Raw genomic sequence first — 17,098 nt, 5'->3', positions numbered from 1 at the left:
AGAGGATGGTAACAAGCTTAGCGGGATCGTCACACTCATCCAAAGCGTCTATAATGAAGAAAATAGAATGTCCTTGTGCCGTCGATTTATTCGTCAACAAAAGCAAGCTTTCCATCAGGATATCAATGTCCATTACGCTGTCGGAGATCTCATACTCCCTTCTCTGATGGAATTTAGAGAAGACTTCGAAGGATCGGGTAGTCGGAGTCGTCTTCAGAAGCTGATGTTAGAGCGAACTCAAAAGGCTTGCCACAGAGTGGTTTGCGCCGCCATGGAAGAAAAAAGATACCACTGACTGGCTTGGTATGCGCTCCAGACTATGGGCCTGCATGATATGTTTCATCAGGGTGCTTTTGCCAGCTCCTGGGTTACCAGAGATCAATAGAGGCTGGAGGGGCTTGTCAAACCAAGACTTATAAGTGTTATGGTTCAGTATCCACTCGCATGTTCCTGGATAGGCGTCTCGGATGTTGGCGGATGTATCTTTAGTTTCCAGACTTTCAAGAACCTCTAAATCCTGTCAATGAAAGTCTTTAATATTGGCGAGAGGGCTTTTACCATGATCGACGGATGACAGAGTTGTCGGTACTTCGATTTCATCAGCGACAGAGCTGTCGAGCCCCGAGGTGATGTTTCTCAATGATTGCAAAACTTTGATGTAGGATACATCGTCCTGGCTTCTAAAACGGCACAGGTCCTGTTGATCTATCAGATAGAGGCAAATAGAGAAAAGAGAATTCACACTGCGTACAAGATGATGACTGTACAGCGATAATTGGGGCAAAGCCCACGATTCTTCCTGGCTTGGGTTGACCGCCTATTCGTCATGGAATCAGATATGTGCGTTTGTTTCTAATAGCCAGTGCCAAGGATTGACTCACCCGAAAGGAAGTACCTGGTAGTGGCAACTCTTCGTAGCAGTGAACTACTTTCCAAGGGGGGTTATGCTGAGATAAGCTTGCGAACCTGACAATTACATGTGCCATAAATTGAGTGTCAACCATAATGGACGTAGTTGTCTGACTGGCAGCAACGATTCTTGAGACGCTTATATCTAGTTCTGAAGATAGATGCGGCGTCCCTAAAAAGATGATTCCTTTTGTTACTGTGATAATGTCGTTAAATGCCGTATCGCCTTCCTTATCAAATGCATTACCAAGGGCGCATTGGAGAATTAGACCACCAACACTGTGGCAAATGAAGACTATTGGTCGAGACCTCTGATAATGGAGTGTTAGTCCATTACAAACCTTTCTGATTTTCGATATTGTGGAAATGGAATAGAAGGGAACCGGCGATGTGAAACGCACCTCGATGTTATCTGCCTGTAGATTTTTTAGCTTGTTGAGAAGTCTTTCCGCCGCTCGAGTGATGCCCTGACCGTTGCGAAAGGCATTAGAGGGGTAATGGTAGGTGAAGATCCTGGCTGAAGGGAAATCCTGGGGTAAGAGGTCCCGTACCCAGAAAATAGTCTTAATGCTATCCCCGACTCCGAGTGCACGATGCTCCCAGGTATCGTAGCCCTGCACTCCGTGTATATTTATGATGTCTATTGCTCGGTCAGTCCACGAAGTTCCATGGGCTATAAGTTGCAACCCGGTGAGGTCGTCCATTTTGAGTAGTTGTATGAGGTAGTTTGAGAAAGAGATAGACATACAGAACCGAGCAAAACAGCAGAATCAATGGAGATAAACATTTCCTCCCTGACAAACCGGGTGTTCTCGCCTCGGGGGAATTATAGAGCTTTTAGGCCACCATACCAGGGGTGCGACATGACAATCGCCTTGTGTGCGTTTCCGAGTCGTTCGCAACGCATTGTGTGATTTTTCTAACGCAACACAATTTCTATTTTGCCAATTACATCCTTCCAATGTTGAGCGATGCATGCCATGGCATTTGAAAAATTTTCCCTTCTGCAAAATCGCAACCATGATTTCGCACTCAGCACGATTTGAACCACTAAGAAAGCTGAATGATCCCAGTCAATGCTGTGTGGCTGCATACATGTTTCACTCCGTGGGAGAGAATTACAGGGGAAGCTGGTATTAGCGTTGTTGTCTCGTTGCAGCAATTGGCTGGGTTTCTATCTCCATATGCACTATCGCAGGCCATGTAACCCATGGGCAGACGCAACGCGTAGTAGCAATGATAATATTCGCATCATTGCGTTTTTGTCATGAGGTTTTTCTTTCAGTGCGCCAGCCACAAGAGATGACGTGGAATTGGCGGTGTATCCACGGCCCGTGTTTAGAGAATCGGGTTGCCTCTTGAACTTCGCGTAGCTTAGGCATGATGCCATGCTGTAATGAGAGTCGAGAAATACAATTTTCCTTCGCGAATCTTTGCCCTTACATCACCTCACTTAATGGCCACTTCGGTTTATTTAGTACGGTATATTGTTACCTTTACCAGATTCGCGGGCGAGTGGATCATCCCATCAATATCTGAGTCCACTAAGATAATCATTATCTAAGAGCATTTGTCTCCAGGTGAAAGGGTACTTGACATAATGATCAGTAAAAGAAAAAGAAACTACAATAAGAATCGCCAGAGGTCGACTCGACAGGGTATGTTTGCCATACTGCCAGCCCCCATCAAGTTAACCTTATCCATCATTGGCATTCCTCTTCAATCTTTCTCAGCTTATGTAACCAATATTCTATCGTGGATTTGTGATATGGGTTCCCTATCACTACAGGTGGTTCCGGTCCTACATTATTCCACATAACCCCAATCTCCTCGGCCCCACGTCTCGCATCCTCTGGCAAATCGTGTCCTTCAAGGATATCTAGAACCTCGACTATCCGTCTAACCCAGGTCCGATCCTAGAAGTAGATGAGATCGCGAGCACCATGTTCGGGGTCTTCAAGGATAGAAGTAACACTTCCATTGAACTCTTCCAACAGATCTTCAAGGAGCTCCAACTTGTGACTTTCGTGGTATTCAAACCTGTCTTTAACAGGATAAAGAGGATCCTCACACGCGCGACAATTATCCTTGTTTATGCAACAAGAATGGTGGATCCCTAGAGCGGTATATGTAATGTAGCGAAGAGTAGCATAGTGATGCTTTAGTCGGAGATGGCAAGAGAAATGTTCGAGGTAAGTGATGAAATTACCAACCAGCTTTAGTAGGGATTCCTCGCACTCATCGCCGCCTCCAAGGAACTCATGTCGACTGGAACTGCTGTCTTTCGAGGAGCCTGTGTGGAAGCGTCTTTGGTATCCATAGTCATCGACCAAGCCCTTTAATAAAACTCTTAGCATAGTGCAGCCCCCAACGGAACATTCGCAACTGCATGTATCCTCAATACTGGCCTCAAATACTGCGGTGTGGACTTCGTGGAACCAGGATATCTCGTCATCAAGTACACATGGTGGTAGTAGCGAGCTGCTACTCTCAGATTCGAGGATAGGTAAATTGCCACCCCGGTGCGTTTCCAAGATTTCCTTATGTGGTATCCAATGGCCCAGAATATGCAGTGACACCCAAAGATATCCCTACTTGAGGAAAGAGGGAGCGGGCAGCAGATGCCTCCATGATTGACTAGCCAACGCAGATATGGCAGCCATCGGAGACAAGGAATATTACTCAGTTCCATGATTTCAGCGTCGCAACACGCCCAGGTATCTCGGAAACCAGATCGGAAAAAGATTTCAGCATCCTCTGGCGATTCAAGCTCTCCATAGACTGATACTGGACCTGAAATCATATGGTCAATAGCAAGGGATGTAGGGAATCGGATATTACTCTCTTCCAAGAGCCGAGTGACTTCAAAGGCATTGTAATCGAGAACATGCTCCGACTTTAGAGCCAACTCCTCTATATCGACTCTAGACAGGTTGTCTAGGCGTAGCTGCTTCAATCTGTCTCTCGGCTCTTTCATGTAGTGCACGTATCTCAACTTGCACCGTTTAGACGCATTGTTGAGTACTCGATGCAGACTTAATGATACTGGAACGGCACAGTCGGCCCTCAACAGAATAACAGCTGATTCGGCACACGTGCATCTCTTACACATTTTCATTTTCGGTCCTTTACATTTCAGTCCACTGAGCCAGACAGCAAGCTCTAATGCGGAGTAATCGCATCCACCTGTATGATTTAGAAGTGCTGTGTCAGCTGCTTCCACTAGAACTCGCAGTAATAACGGCTTGTCTGTAGCGAGGTGTAGCGGGCTATGCCCGAAAGTATTTCGCTCGGAAAGCGTGCTGGGATACTTTGCTACCAAGAGTTTGACTTCTTCCAGATTGTTGGATAAGACTGCTAAGCCAAGTGGACCACATCCATAGGCTGCATAGAACGTTTTTTTTAGCACGAGGCGCGTAATATAGTACAAATTATAGATCAACGAACCTGTAGCTAATTCGTTTGAGCGAGACAGAAAGTAGAGCACATCAGCTCTACCATATTCGTCGCTCTCTCGGTCTAACCCATAGGGGTATCTCATGAGAGATAGGGTACCTGCATTTGGTTGATATGCTAAAGCGTCCTCGGCGTTTGAACGCAATATAAGGTCTGCACAGGCAGCAGGAACTGGATAGCCGATTTTTCTATATGGCCCTATCCCGAACATTATACCAAACGCGGTACTGATATATGTCAACCAATCTCACACTGTCTTTTTCGAATTGCATGACAAGAACCTACACTCCAAGTGCACAGTAGTCATTCGATGGGGCCTTGTTGATGAGTAAGTACTGGAGGAGATCAAGTAGAGGACTGGACTGCCGATAGTCTGCCTCACATACCGCCAGGCCGTCATGACCATGGGCAAGCCTAGTCTGATGACTTGGTCAGTTTTGCCGTCCCACCCAGGAATGCAATTAGACTCACAACCCAGGCCACATAATTGATTAGAGAAGAGTTGCCTTGATCGACTGCTCGTGGAAACGCCTTCTTAGCTCGGAATAAATCTAGTATTGAGGAAACCAAGGAAGAAACTCGTCCTGCCATTCTGGAACATATACACAGCCACTTACCTTAAATCCAGAATTAAGAAAAAAGTGAGAGTTGAGCAATAAGTTGATCATTCTAAAGGCTGGTGCAGACCGTGAATGAACAACGGGATAGTAGGTGAAATTGGGGCCGAGGCTCCATCCTCCTGCTCCCGAACGAATGGAGAATGAAAGCTGAATAGCGGAATTGAGTAAAGACCGTAATCCAACAAAGGTAAAGGCGAATTTTTTACCTTTGTCCATGTCCGATATTGCTTCTATGGCTGGGCAAATGGGTGCATGCTGTTCGATCGTCAACTCATGTGAAAACCTCAAGGGACCCCAAGCAGCGTTATTTTGAACTTGACGATATCGGCGGCGATGACACAAGCATGAGAATCGACCTGCAGGATGTCTCGTCTCAGCTCTTCTGGTTTCAGTTGCGTTTTCAGGTATTGCTGGAAGTTTCCTGCATGAGTTATGTCGCGCTCGAGTCCCGACAGCGTCACACATCTCTTCTAATACTGCCGGCTTTCTAAGAAGTCGCCCAGTCACGAGTGCAGGAGTGATCTGTAAAATATGTCAGCCTTTGTGACATCACATCCTCAGAAACCTCGGCCTCATAACAATCTGGCTATTAGATTTACTTACAATCCTAGGCTTTGCAATCCCAACTGAAGTCTCGTGTTTATGTGATGCAATTTGGTCGCCATTTGCTCGAGCTTTGGGCGATGGAACGGATACAACAGCTGTTTGCCCTTGTTTCGAGCCTTGTTCCTTCGACCAGTTGTACCTGGATCGTCGGTAATGAGCGTAGCTAGCATGCTCTCCAAAGCCCCTAGTTCTTTATTAGATGAGTCTTAAAATTGTAGCAACGTGTCAGTTGCTGTTCTGTGATCATTCTGAAACCGGGAGATTGATGATTCGATGATTGGCGGTTCCACGTTCTCAAACACAGAAGGACTGTCTGATATCCTTTCGCGAAGCCCACTTGAGGAGATCCACTCTCTCCATAACAAGAGCCCGGCTGTCTTTGTAAGTCTTGGGGCAGGACTAGGTAAACCAATCAGTGCCAATTCCTTCGAACCATTTGCGGCACGGAAGATTGATAGGATCTTCAACCACAAGTTCCCTATGTTCAAGGGAATAGACCACTTATATAGACTCAACGTCCCAGGCGATTTGCTCGAGAGTCGCTTCGATGATTGGCAAGATTGGACAGTCCAGGATATCAAAGATGCCACAGAAATATACCTTGGCACAGCTGGAGTGGAGAACGATATTGATCTCATTGCTAAGGAAGCGGTTCGGATTCGGCGTGCACGCGCACAGACGGAACGATGGGAAGCCTTTGCGATAAATATGCACTACACTTGTTCATTATGTATCAGACAGACACCAGTCACATTCGAGGATCGTCCCGGTCTAAGAGCTCATCTAGGAGAGAGCCACGCTGACCGGGACATGTCTGATCAGGAAGTTGAGAATTTCTTCAATGGATGCCGCAAATACAGAGGGCGCAGCGGGTAAAGAGGCAAACTTGCTCGAGCAACAGATTGACTTTGCTCAAGACCTGAAGAGGGAGCGCTATATACTTCAGCCAGTTTATGCTCTAAATATGACCGGCGATGTATATGTGTTTTTAATTGAGAGACTTATCTTCGTTGAGGCTATGCGCATTTTGCCTTCGAAAAGCTATAGTTAAATGGGATTTTTCAGTGTGGTGGCTTGATATGTTTCGCTAAGCCGTCATAAGCTTTAAGCATCAATCAATCAATGCTTATATGTGTGAATTTGAGGTTCAGTAAATACTTCAAGCTTCTCTAGCAGTAAACCGATGATAATATGCCCGTTTTTCTATGGCAGTTGAAATACATAAAAGATTGATCAGCCTTCCGCAATACCATAAGTTCATGCCATAGATTAAGATTGGCGTCCTCGCCCTCCCTTTCCATACGATTGAAGTGATTGATCTGTGTACCAAAGATCTCTTTATGCTTGGGCGTAAGAGACCATTTCTCCAGCCGCTCAAGCGACTCCCACATACTGATGCTCCATGTTTTGCCAAGTGGGTTCCCATCGTCGTCTTCTACACGCATGTATCTGTTGGAGAAGCAGCCAAAGTGCTGGCTGTTCTTGGTAAGCTCCTCCATACCGCTGTCGAGGGTTGGCTTGATCTCTATGTTGTATGATTTAATCTCTGCTGGTGTACTATTCTCCCAAACTTGACCAGAGCGTATAAGACAGAGATTCTCGTGAGCTTCAACAGTGACAAGTTTCCCACGGCAGTCAGACGCCTGTGATTCGTCTGTGAGTGATGGCCAGCCATCTGGTTCCAGAGTATCCGTTTGCGACCTCGGAATACGGTCCCTCGCCGATCCCCAATACTCATGAGTATCAGTCTCGCCACTCATTGACTCTGAGATGACTGAGTAGCCCTCTGGATCCGGTAGAGCAAATGTAGTCTCCGTATCAGTAATCGGGACTGTATACAGCTCTCTAAATACTCCGATGTCGGAAGCAGGACATAGCCCTCCGTACCACCAATCTGGAGGCAGTGAAGCTTCCCATTCTCGATAGGTCGCGACATCTTTCCAGTAGAGAGTGAAGACTATGTTGCGATACCCGCTGAAGTCTGTGAAGCTCGATCGGACGTGGTGGTGAGGCCCTGATTTGGTGCTAATGCCTCGGCGGATTGTGTCGATCGCGGCTGAGGGGTCGGTTGAGGGGAGATGTTGGACGCCGAGGTCGATTGTGACGATGGCTGTTGTTTCTTTGGGGAAGCGTGCGGAGTGGGAGGCTTGTTGAGGGCCTCTGAAGCAACGAGGATGATGGAGCGGTTGCGTGCGATTGACTTTGAGATGGTTTGGAATGGCTGGCTCCAAGCAAGGCCTCTTCGGTGTGCTGTTGGAGTATTAATACAGTTTCCAACCACCAGAAACAAATTTTGATGTTGCATTGGAAACAGGTTGAAACGGTTGGACATACCTTGAAACAGTCATGTTTCAGTTTCTGAAACTGGGCTAGTACGGGAGGTGATTGTCTAGACTTAAGAGATGGGAATCAGAGCACAGATAAGAAAACCAGAATAGCTGAATCAAGATGAATAAATCTATGCGATCATCAAGGAAGATAAAGTATTCTATGTTATACTTTTGAGCTAGCTTTCCTTCGTACGAAATGTTGATGCCGCGCCCAAAGCCGAAGGTTGCCCTGGGAGGTTACAGTGTTTCGCTTGACGCTGTTGACGCTGGAAGCGAGGTGGGTCACCTGCATCTCAGCAAGGTCTAGACCAAAAGTCAATTTTTCCACTAAAGTTTAGCGGTTAACGTTGACGGCGAAGCTAACGATAGCGGCGCTGTTGACGCTGAAGACGCTGAAGACGCTGAGAATCATGTTGCTAAATAATTTTATGTAATGGAACACTTTTCTCTATAGCTCGATTCAATGGTCAAACCTACTCTGTAACATGACATTAATAGATATAAAGACTTTAATTTTGCATGATACGTTCAACTCTTATCAGTAAACAACTAATAGTAAATCACTGAGCTAAGCCAACATGGACGCCAACCCTACACCAAACTCTTCCAACGACAAACAAAGCCTCGTCCGAGTCTACGTGGTCCAACGATGTCCCCGTCTTTTAGACCTCGAACACGGCGTCCAAACAGCTATTGAAGACCTCGCGACAGCAGCAAAGGCTGGAGCCAATCTCATAGCATTTCCCGAAACATGGCTGACGGGTTACCCTTCTTGGGTATTCGGAATGGCGAGCTGGAACGACCCGGAAGCCCGAAGTTGGTATAAGAGCCTCGTTGAAGCTAGTCCCACTGCTTCAAGTTTGCATATCAACCGAATCAGAGACGCTGCGAGGGAGAATAATATTGAAGTCGTTCTTGGATTCAACGAACGAGCGCGAGAAAGTGGCGGGACTATATATAACAGTGTCGCAATGATTGGACGGGATGGTTCTCTTCGGGGCGTTCATCGCAAGCTTACGCCTACTCACGCTGAAAGACTTGTCTGGGCGAATGGAGATGCGCAAGGTCTCAGGGCCCATGATACTAGCTTTGGGAGGGTCGGTGCGGCGGTATGTTGGGAACATTTCCATCCTCTCATCAGACAAGCTCTGCATACCGAAGATGAGCAGATCCATATTGCGCTATGGCCCGATATGCCTTTAGCGCATCAGGTCGCTTCTCGACAATATGCATTTGAAGGAAGATGCTTTGTCGTAGCTGCAGCTTCGTATCTAGACAAAGACTCTGTTCCGCCCGAATTGCTGGAGGCATACGTCAAAGGTGCTGGGTCAACGGAACTGTTCACCGGTGGCTCAAGTGTCATCGGGCCAGATGGGGAGTACATTGCAGGTCCCGTATATGGTCCCGAGCCGTTAATTGTTGACATCGATATTAGTCAGACGATTGCTTATAAGCATGATCTTGATGTTGCAGGCCATTATGGCAGGCCGGATATCTTCAAGCTATCAGTGAACAAGGAGGGGGATCGGAGATGATGTATATAGATAGTCCTCAAAATAAAGCCAAGTTCCAACCGCGATGTTTTGACACGTCCTGCCACGCAACTGCCCTTGGCCCATTGACTGCCCAGATCTCATCAAGAACGTCAACACAAGCATCAACATTCTTGAACTTCCTCCACTTATTCATCGCCACTAATCTGTTCCGGATAACGCTCGCTTGTCTTGCATTCTCAGCTCTACTTCCCGCAACAAAAAGAGGGAAGAGTAAAGAGCATTCAGCAAATGCGCCTTGGGGTATCCTGTCTGACAGGCTAGATATAGCCTCAATATGCGTCGAAATCCCTCCTGGTACTACTTCCGCCACAGTATGTTGTGAGAAGCGTTTTCGTAAAACTGACTCGAGGTAGATGAAAGCCGCGCCGCGATATGTCTCACTCAACAACGCGAGAGGCTCATCACTCGTGATACCGGCTTTGCACTTCCACTCCGCAAGACCGTTCGCAATCTCGTACGCCTTCTGTAGCATCTCCTCATCTGACTCAATTGTTCCAAGAACACTTATCTCAGACAAGTAGAAGATAATTCTCGGCGCATAAGCGCAATATGGATCAGCCAATGCATCATCGCTCGACATCCAGTAATCGCCCGTCAGCAAAGGCTTCCGATCAAGAGATATACTCGTCAAGCTATCGTGATAAGCAAAAAAGCGTAGGAGCCATTTTGCTTCAAAGCTCAAGTTTCTTGACGATCGTATTGAATCGAGACATGCTGCTGCACCGGCAACGTGACATGTCCAGCCAACGCTCGTTCCATCTGATATCGTTTCTAATGCGCACATGACCATTGCGATGGCGAGGCGCATTTCACTTGTGAGACTGTTGTCTTCATCAAGAGAATTTCTGAACGCGGCTAGGACGCGACCTCGGTGTTGGAGGGATATGTCGTTGAAGTCTGGGTTGCACATTGCGAGATGCGTTGATGACAACGCTGTTATGGCGTCTAAGAGAACTGGACAGTCGAATGCCATTGGTAGTAGCACCGAAATGAAGCAGTTATTCTCAGTATTCGTCGACAGCATCTGTGCCAGAGTCGTGGTGTAGTACCGCAGCATCGCCCTCCTCCCCGTACTCAAATCCCCAGAGTGCCCATCATCCGGCCGCACCACATCCACAGGCTCACTGATCCCCGTGTGCGCATCAGGATACCTCACCACTGCACCCTGTGACTTTCTAACCCGCCGGGGTGCCTGATACTCGCAAACAAGATTAAGTCGCGTACAGTCCCCACAGACAGGCATCCTCGTATCACACTTCTTCCTGCGCTGCCGACACGTCAAGCATCCATGCTGCTGTCGTGTAAAAGGTTTCTTAGTGCGCTTTTTTGTCGGCGGTGCTGACGAGGAGTCTAGACTGCTGGTGGATGTCGGGGTGGCCATGGCTGCCAAGGTAACGCTGCAGGGCAGGTAAACGCTATGGTAATGTGCTGTATGAGGTGAGATGGAAAGGGGGAGAAGAGATGATGAGTGGAACGTGAATCGGCTCCTGGGCCATGGATTCGCAACAAACGCTAACTTGGTTCGGAGACGTCAAGTTCATCGATGCAGGGTTTACCCCGCACTTTTACGATAAAGTCAATCAGCCAGCTCCCAGTGGCCCGAGGAATCATTAGTGTCATTGTGGACAGAATCATTCCGCATTCCTCACGCTAAATCAGGCCGGGGACTCGCTAACATTTCTGTACACCCCCTAGCTTCGTCTTAGTTATCGCACCCCAAGCTTGGAGATAAGCTTTCAGGCCACTCTTATCGCTCTTGACGCCCTTGACGCCGAAGCCTCTCCACAATCCCAGCTTTCCGGTCACCTTATCTTGAGCTAATGTTAGTAGGACGACAACGTCAAGCGAAGCATCATTGTTATCACAACCCTCAGTTCAGCATTTGCATAGGTTCAACATGTCAGCGATTGGGAAGATGCATATATAGATATTGCTCATCTCCACGTCAAAGGATTATGTCAATATCGCTCATCGTTCTATATTTACTCCAATTATCTTACATGGACTATCTCTGCATCTGGGGCAGTAACACAGAAAGATAGCTCGTTATCTTCTTCACCATTAATACCTGTTGATCTGTGTATAAACATCACGCGACCATGAAGGGAGGCTCTCACGACACAATGGCTCCGTCCGGCATCAGTTCCGTCGTCTCATGCGAGCCCTCACCCGACTACAAACCCCAGAATGAAGATGCAGACTATCAACAAACCCACCTCCGAAAGCGCTTCACACTCGTATCGACAATCGCATTCGGCTTCACCACCATGAACTCCTGGGTCGCTTTCGCTTCAGGCCTCGCCGTTCCTCTATCATGCGGCGCTGGACCAACTCTAATCTACGGTCTTCTGGTCGGTGGCATCGTCATGACCATCCTCGCAGCAGGTTACGCAGAGCTAGCTTCTGCCTTTCCGTCTGCAGGTGGCCAGTACCATGTCGTGTACATGACATTCCCAGCTACGACGCGTCGATTCGCTGCGTTCTTTACGGGATGGATGTCGATTCTATATACCATGGGAGCTACGGCTTCGTGCAGCTTCTTTGTCGCACAGTCAATCCTTAGCCTGGTGTCCTTGTGGAATGAGACGTATGTCGCTCAGAGCTGGCATGTCTATCTTGTCCACATTTGTCTATGTACCATCGCATTCCTGGCTGCTTCTCGCTTTCCAGCTGCTATTGGTAGCATCGGTGTCTCAGTGTTTTGGCTCTCGATTATCGGCTTCATCGCATCGCTTGCAACGCTCCTGGCAGTTCAAGAAGTCAAGCAGCCTAGCAAGTTTGTCTTCACTGAATTCACGAACGTCTCTGGTTGGACAGACGGATGGGCTGCTATGATCGGCCTCGCTAGTTGTCTCTGGGCCTATTGCGGTATTGACGCGCCCAGTCATCTCTCGGAAGAGGTCGACAACCCAAGCCGGAATATCCCCATCGCAATTGGCGCTACAATCATTCTGGGAATCATCACAGTGATAGCCTGGAACATTGGTCTTATGTATGTCATCAAAGACGTTCAAGGACTCATTGCTTCAGGTGCGCCAATCATGGAAGTATATAACCAAGCTCTGGGCTCCAAGGCTGCAACGACAATCTGGGCGATTTACTACATTCTCGTGTTCTATCACATCATCCTCAACCTTTTCGTCTTTTCATCTCGAATTCTGTGGTCGTTCTCTCGAGACGGCGGTGTTCCTTATTCCTCCTACGTCTCTCGCCTCAGATGGTCCAACCCAGTCCGCGCAACTGCCATCATGCTCTGCCTCCAAATCATCATCGGCATCCTCTACATCGCTTCGAAAACAGCCTACAGCAGCTTCATCAACCTGACTCTGTTCGCACTCAACATCACAGTCGTACTGCCACAAACTGTCTTGTTGTTTACTGGCCGTGATTCACTGCCAAAGAGGGCGTTCTCATTGGGCAGATATGGATACGCTGTCAATGCGCTGGCAACCATCTTCATGCTCTTCTTTAGTGTCGTGTTCGCATTCCCTGTTGCCAAGCCTGTTACTGGAAGTTCTATGAATTATCTTGTTGTTATCTTCGCAGTTAGTCTGATCTTCATTGTCTCATCTTGGCTATTGGGTCTGTCCAAACGATTCACGGGACCATCAGAGGGAACTGTACATATCTGAAGAGACAAGCAGTCATAATAATTAAAACCTTTTAAGCACTCATATCCTCTTAGACATAACCTACTCACTATATCAAGTACTATCAGTTGCTATAAATCTCCTGCTTCTTGCCGACTTAAGCCTGTGACATGCATGTTACAAGTTGACCTTGCGCAAACTCTTGATGGACACTGGTCCGATCAATCCATGCTTTTGCCAATCTGCAAAAGTATACAAGCCGGGAGCCGCTGGACCAACGCCATTCGCCTTGACATAATCAACTCTTGCCTTGACCGCATTGAACAAGGTAGATGCCACCTCCACCCGAATCGTGTTGGTACCCTTGACCAGATAATCCGAGAAATCAACTTGAGAATCGTAAATGTCGATCTCTGGGAGCTGCTTGTCGTTTACCCACGCTCGGATGGTGTTGAGCACAGGGCCAAACTGCAGTACAGCGATGGAATCCTTGCTCGGGACTTGCGGGACCTGGAAAGTGGCTGTGTATGTACCGACGCCGGATACATTCTGAGCTCCAGGGATCTCGGACCAGGGCTTCAAGATCTTCTGAGTGCCAAGCTTCATCACCTTCTTGACAGATGCGGACTTTGCCTCGTCAGGACCGGGGACCCAGGACTCAAGCGTCAAATTCCAGTTACCGATATCGATATCAAGAGCATTCTTCTTGTCACTGCTGCTGGCAGCGGGGATCTTCTTGGTCTGTCCGTTGGACAATGTCAGGGAAGCTTCCTTAGCATCTCCCAAGATGACAGAGATGCCCTCTTTGCCATCAGAACCATAGGAAGCTTCGATGACGTTCTCCGACTGTGAGACTATGCTTGTCTTTGACTTCCCACTGGTAAACGCTATGATTGCCGTCTGACCTTGTTTTAAAGATACTTGGAAGTTGACCTTACCAGAAGACCTCTTGAACGGTGCCATAGCAGCCTGTTGTCCAGTCCATGCATTTAGATTGTATGGAACCTTGCCCAGATCAACTTCTGCCGTGATCTCAAAAGTCGATGCAGAGCCCTGATTGAAGAGGAAAAGATAGTCCGAGCCCTTGTCCGACCTCCACACGGTGTACAAGTCTTTCGCGGCAGCCGAGCCCGTCGTCACTCTTGGCTTGACGGAAAGCTTGTCGAGGGTCTTAAGTAGATCATCGGCGGATTTGATGAAAGCAATGTTGGAGTACTTGGATCCCTTGAGCTTCGAGATGTTCTTGGTCACAACATCCTGCCCCTTGCTTCCAATAGCTGTACTGGGAAGACTTCTGATGACGACGATTGGAAGGCCTGCGTCGGCCACCTCAACAAGCTTCTGCGATGCTTCGGGAGTGATGAATTGTTGCTGATCGAGTATGAGCGCTCGGTATCCTGCACCTGCAGCGTCAAAAACCCTGTTCGAGACCTTGAAGGCTTTGGATCCAAAGTTGGCTGGCGACAGGTACTCGTACGTGAAGCCTAGGGACTCGATTAGCACGATTTAATGGTGCGGGGCCCAGCACTTACCAGTCGCTCGGAGATCCGTCCCGTTATACTCATCAGATATGCCAAAAGGATCTTTGTACAGATAAAAGGCCAAGTCTTTCTTAGCCACTCCCTGCTGCAGAACAAACTGGTTTCTGGCAGTATAGTTCATCGCCTCGCCCATATACTTCCACGCCGGCTGTTTGGGGCTCCAGAGTTCAGTGTAAATATACTGAAACGGCGTGAATCCAGGCCAAGTTGATCCGAGTTGTTCTCCACTGTAAGTCATCCCATGGATCATCATGGCATTAACGCCTCCTGCGAATGCGTCGTGGAAGAGGTTGACGAGGGAGGGGATAGTCAGACTGTATGCCCCTTGTGCAACAGCGCCGATCTCTGTAGAAATGATGTTGCGACGCCCAAGGTGCGCTGGGCCGACAAATTGAGACATTTGATCTGGTGTTTTGAAGGCTAGAGATTCAGGTTCGGGGGTGGAAACAATGGGTACGTCCGCGAGCTATCAACGCGTTAGAAACATTCCGTAGCGTTAGCATTACGGCGAGGAGCAATAAGACCTACAATGTCTAAGGGAATGTTATACCCAACTTGGCACGAGTGAGACAGCCCCAGAGACTCAGCCCAGTCTTCAAACGTCTGCAGATACTCCTGATAACCCTCGTTCAAGGTCAGTCGGTAGTCCTGGAGGTACTTGCTTTGTCCGTCATCCGGAGTTCCATCAAGGTAGAACGTAGTGTTGTAGGGAGCTTGGGCGGCGGTAAAGGAAGTCGACTTGTGAAATAGCAGTGGAAGATACTTGATCACATTATAACCGCGCTTGGCCTTGAAGCGATCAGGGAACCCAGGAGACCAATAAAGCGAAGCTTGGATTTCCATACTATCTTCCCACGCTACTTATATGTTAGAAAGGCAAAGCAAAGGTTATGATGTTGAACGTACTGTGCTTGCCAACTTCCTTTAGAAGCTGGCGAATCTGGGTACTCAACAGATTCTTCTCCCAGAATTGGGAAGCTAGCTTTGCACCGGCGGCGCTGAAATGGTCTGTGACCCAGGAGCCGTTGGCAATGACATCTGTGGGCACCCCGTCGCAAGATCGCTGGTTAGTGTAGCGCTCGTAGTGCGCGAATAAAACATACTCTTCGTAATCCTTTGGCGCCCTCCATGTGAGCTCGCCGTTCTTGACGTACGAGGTGAGATCAACGAGTGACTTCTCATGCAGGGCGACGAAGACGTTGCTATCATCCGAAGCGTTTGCTACAAGAGTATCAGTATGAGAGTCGATGGCACGATGAGTTAGACATCCTGCGCACGGGGCGACTCACTGGAAGCAATGGCAGCGGCAGAGGCCCCAATAAGACGGTTACCACCAAACTTTTCCTGAGGATGAATATATCCCAAATTCTCATTCCAGTTAATATCAGCAGCTGGCAAAGCCCCATCGAACTTTTGTCCTCCCTTGACAGACACCTTCCCATAGACGAGCTGCACAGCAAGACCAGGAGTAAGCGGCTTGGACGGAACACCCTGACCCTGGCTAGCGCCTAGCGCTACATCTATCGACAAACCGTTCGCCTTGGTAGCTTCAAGCGCAATCTGGAGAACATCCCTAAAGGCTGGTTTACCAAAGGCATATGTCTCCATCTTGGAGTCGTTCACGCCACCGAAGCCATAGTTGTAGAACGGGAGGAACTCTAGACCGCCGGCGCCGAGCTCTTGGAGGTCTTGGATGTCGGTTCTGAGAATATCGTGGTCTACATCTGCATCTGGAAGCCTTTGGTGGAGGTGTGAGTGAAATGAGGGTGCTATGTGGGGAAGGATAGGTTACTTACCAGTATCTGAACTTGGGACGATACTCGACTGTAGGAGCTACAAAGCCTGGGATCGCATTGAATGAGGGTGAGATGCCTTGCCCGACGACTGAGCCAATGACAGCTGCCGAGGTAAGTAGTTGGCACCCGTAGAGATGCATCTAGTCTGAGTGACAGTAGCAGAGCTGGGAGATAATGAATGTGATGTACTTGTCAGTCAGAAGATTGGCCCTAATAGCTACAGGCCTTCTTTTATGTCAATTTCCAATCTTGCACCTCGGGCAAGTTGCCAGCGAGGTCGACATACCCAAGGCAGTGTCTTAATTAGCCATCGCTGTGTATTATGGCGAAGTGAACCCCCCTTCTGTGGACGATTCCCCGGCACTCACCAAGCGTTTTTCGGGTAAGCTTGGTCATATTGAGATTAGCACTGCCAATTCTGGGGGTTATCCCGTGGGGAAGTAAGGTCTGTGAACGAAAGGCATCTTGGTGGGTTAGGCTCGTTCCTGAAATCGGATGCACTGTACCGTACATTATAGCTCATCAAGTATCTCGTTCCCCTTCTTGGCGTGACTCTGTTTTATATCTACTGTTAAATATTGTCAGCATCAGGCAGCGCATCGCTTTTGATAAATAAACTACTTCAGATCCTATTTATGTTCTGTCCCAGCCCCCGACAAGCAAGCCTTGGGTGTAAGTATGACCTCGTTTACCG

General features: G+C 48.2%; 7 protein-coding genes across 7 annotated transcripts; 3 read left to right on the top strand and 4 right to left on the bottom strand.

The window, feature by feature from the left end:
* Window positions 1-226: 226 nt before the first annotated feature.
* On the bottom strand, window positions 227-1,613 carry FVEG_14577 (hypothetical protein; the record flags this gene model as incomplete). The annotated part of the gene is made up of 5 exons (XM_018903511.1): window positions 227-510; window positions 559-697; window positions 752-817; window positions 882-1,220; window positions 1,311-1,613. 5 exons carry the CDS (start codon window positions 1,611-1,613, stop codon window positions 227-229), a joined length of 1,131 nt encoding a protein of 376 aa, XP_018742055.1.
* A 4,458-nt stretch (window positions 1,614-6,071) lies between these two features.
* On the top strand, window positions 6,072-6,467 carry FVEG_14578 (hypothetical protein; the record flags this gene model as incomplete). Its single annotated transcript, XM_018903512.1, has 1 exon — window positions 6,072-6,467. The coding sequence occupies one exon, from the start codon at window positions 6,072-6,074 to the stop codon at window positions 6,465-6,467; it is 396 nt and encodes a 131-aa protein (XP_018742056.1).
* Window positions 6,468-6,760: 293 nt separating this feature from the next.
* Window positions 6,761-7,939, bottom strand: FVEG_14579 (hypothetical protein; the record flags this gene model as incomplete). Its single annotated transcript, XM_018903513.1, has 2 exons — window positions 6,761-7,841; window positions 7,926-7,939. 2 exons carry the CDS (start codon window positions 7,937-7,939, stop codon window positions 6,761-6,763), a joined length of 1,095 nt encoding a protein of 364 aa, XP_018742057.1.
* Window positions 7,940-8,499: 560 nt separating this feature from the next.
* On the top strand, window positions 8,500-9,456 carry FVEG_00065 (hypothetical protein; the record flags this gene model as incomplete). The annotated part of the gene is made up of 1 exon (XM_018886493.1): window positions 8,500-9,456. The coding sequence occupies one exon, from the start codon at window positions 8,500-8,502 to the stop codon at window positions 9,454-9,456; it is 957 nt and encodes a 318-aa protein (XP_018742058.1).
* Window positions 9,447-10,906, bottom strand: FVEG_00066 (hypothetical protein). The gene has a single exon (XM_018886494.1). It carries the CDS (start codon window positions 10,856-10,858, stop codon window positions 9,473-9,475), a length of 1,386 nt encoding a protein of 461 aa, XP_018742059.1. The 5' UTR covers window positions 10,859-10,906; the 3' UTR covers window positions 9,447-9,472.
* Window positions 10,907-11,600: 694 nt separating this feature from the next.
* Window positions 11,601-13,109, top strand: FVEG_00067 (hypothetical protein; the record flags this gene model as incomplete). Its single annotated transcript, XM_018886495.1, has 1 exon — window positions 11,601-13,109. One exon carries the CDS (start codon window positions 11,601-11,603, stop codon window positions 13,107-13,109), a length of 1,509 nt encoding a protein of 502 aa, XP_018742060.1.
* A 135-nt stretch (window positions 13,110-13,244) lies between these two features.
* FVEG_00068 (hypothetical protein) lies at window positions 13,245-16,544 on the bottom strand (the record flags this gene model as incomplete). The annotated part of the gene is made up of 6 exons (XM_018886496.1): window positions 13,245-14,551; window positions 14,600-15,074; window positions 15,137-15,465; window positions 15,515-15,829; window positions 15,898-16,346; window positions 16,405-16,544. The coding sequence occupies 6 exons, from the start codon at window positions 16,542-16,544 to the stop codon at window positions 13,245-13,247; spliced, it is 3,015 nt and encodes a 1,004-aa protein (XP_018742061.1).
* Between the last annotated feature and the right edge of the window lie 554 nt (window positions 16,545-17,098).

Source organism: Fusarium verticillioides, chromosome 1 (assembly GCF_000149555.1).
Source record: "Fusarium verticillioides 7600 chromosome 1, whole genome shotgun sequence".
Lineage (NCBI taxonomy): Eukaryota > Fungi > Ascomycota > Sordariomycetes > Hypocreales > Nectriaceae > Fusarium > Fusarium verticillioides.
The sequence above is the reverse complement of the archived record's forward strand: the minus strand, read 5'-3'. Positions and strand labels throughout refer to the sequence as shown.